Below are 1,094 nucleotides of genomic sequence, written 5' to 3'. Positions count from 1 at the left end.
TTCGAGCAGATAGGCAGTCAGGGTGTTTTCCGCCCAAAGGCGACACCGTATAAAAAGCATTGTGTGCTTGTCGCCTGACGAGAAAGCGTGCAGAGCACTACCGGGCGAGAAAAGGCCTCAGGCGACTATGCAGGTTCCTGTCCCGAACACTTTTTCATCTATGTGCCGCTGCGACTCTTTAGGCCTTCCCTTGCGGAGAAGCTCGGAAGGAATTCGCGGCCAACATGGGACCAATTGCATAAGATGCTTAAGAAGAAGGAGGCGTCAAATAGCGAGTTCCTGGAAAAGTATGAAAATGAATGCTTTAGTAGAGAACTACAGGTACGGCCCAAGTTCTTGCATGCGCTAGCTTTGGTAGCTTTCTTCGAGAGCATATGCACCTGGTTGTTTATGAGGTCTTTTTATTTTAAAGGAGATTCGTTGCCAAACAATTCTCGGTAACCTGAAGTGTGCTGGCTGTTCAGAACTTCAGAAATTCGAAGATTGAAGAACAAGAGCGGCAACACCTAGAGGCGATCAAGAAGGAGGCGAGGAAGCGACAGCGCCGGGATAGCTCCAGCAGTGACAGCAGTTCAACAGGCGACGAGAAGTCTCGGAAGAAGAAGCGCAAGAAAGAAAAGGACAAGAAACGAAAACAAAAGAAGCAAAAGAAGGTAAGGGTATGCAGGCCAGTTGTATTCTACCGTCATTTGCCATTGAAGATGGACAAATTGGTGCAGGTTAAGTTGCGTGTATATCTCGTTTGTTTGCTGTTGCAGGCGAAGACATCAGATCATGATGAGAAAGCCAGTGACAGCGTCACGCACAACCCTTTCCGGCTTTCAACATTTTTTGAAATGGAAAAGGAATGACATGACATTGTATCAGGAAATCGCCTGTCCTGGCGGACCTGCCGTTTAGTGGAAGACGACGTACCGAAGTATCGTTAGGGGAAATCGGATGTGTTCTTTGGCTTGATTTCAAGATGCTGCTGGCGCTGGGGCTAGCTTCTAGGTGCCGTAAGGATGGAAGCTAGCTGTGCGGTAAATTCCCACCTAGCAACTTCGCAGCGGTACCTCTCTCTGAACGATGTCAAGTGGGGACCCCTTGCAAGC

The 1,094-nt window shown here is 48.6% G+C and overlaps 1 protein-coding gene across 1 annotated transcript; it reads left to right on the top strand.

Moving 5' to 3' along the window:
• Window positions 1-243: 243 nt before the first annotated feature.
• Window positions 244-851, top strand: EMH_0099760 (uncharacterized protein; the record flags this gene model as incomplete). Its single annotated transcript, XM_038022119.1, has 3 exons — window positions 244-321; window positions 465-653; window positions 759-851. The coding sequence occupies 3 exons, from the start codon at window positions 244-246 to the stop codon at window positions 849-851; spliced, it is 360 nt and encodes a 119-aa protein (XP_037877973.1).
• Window positions 852-1,094: the final 243 nt, after the last annotated feature.

This window comes from Eimeria mitis, genomic scaffold (genome assembly GCF_000499745.2).
Source record: "Eimeria mitis Houghton genomic scaffold, Emh_scaff10841, whole genome shotgun sequence".
NCBI lineage: Eukaryota > Apicomplexa > Conoidasida > Eucoccidiorida > Eimeriidae > Eimeria > Eimeria mitis.
The sequence above is the reverse complement of the archived record's forward strand: the minus strand, read 5'-3'. Positions and strand labels throughout refer to the sequence as shown.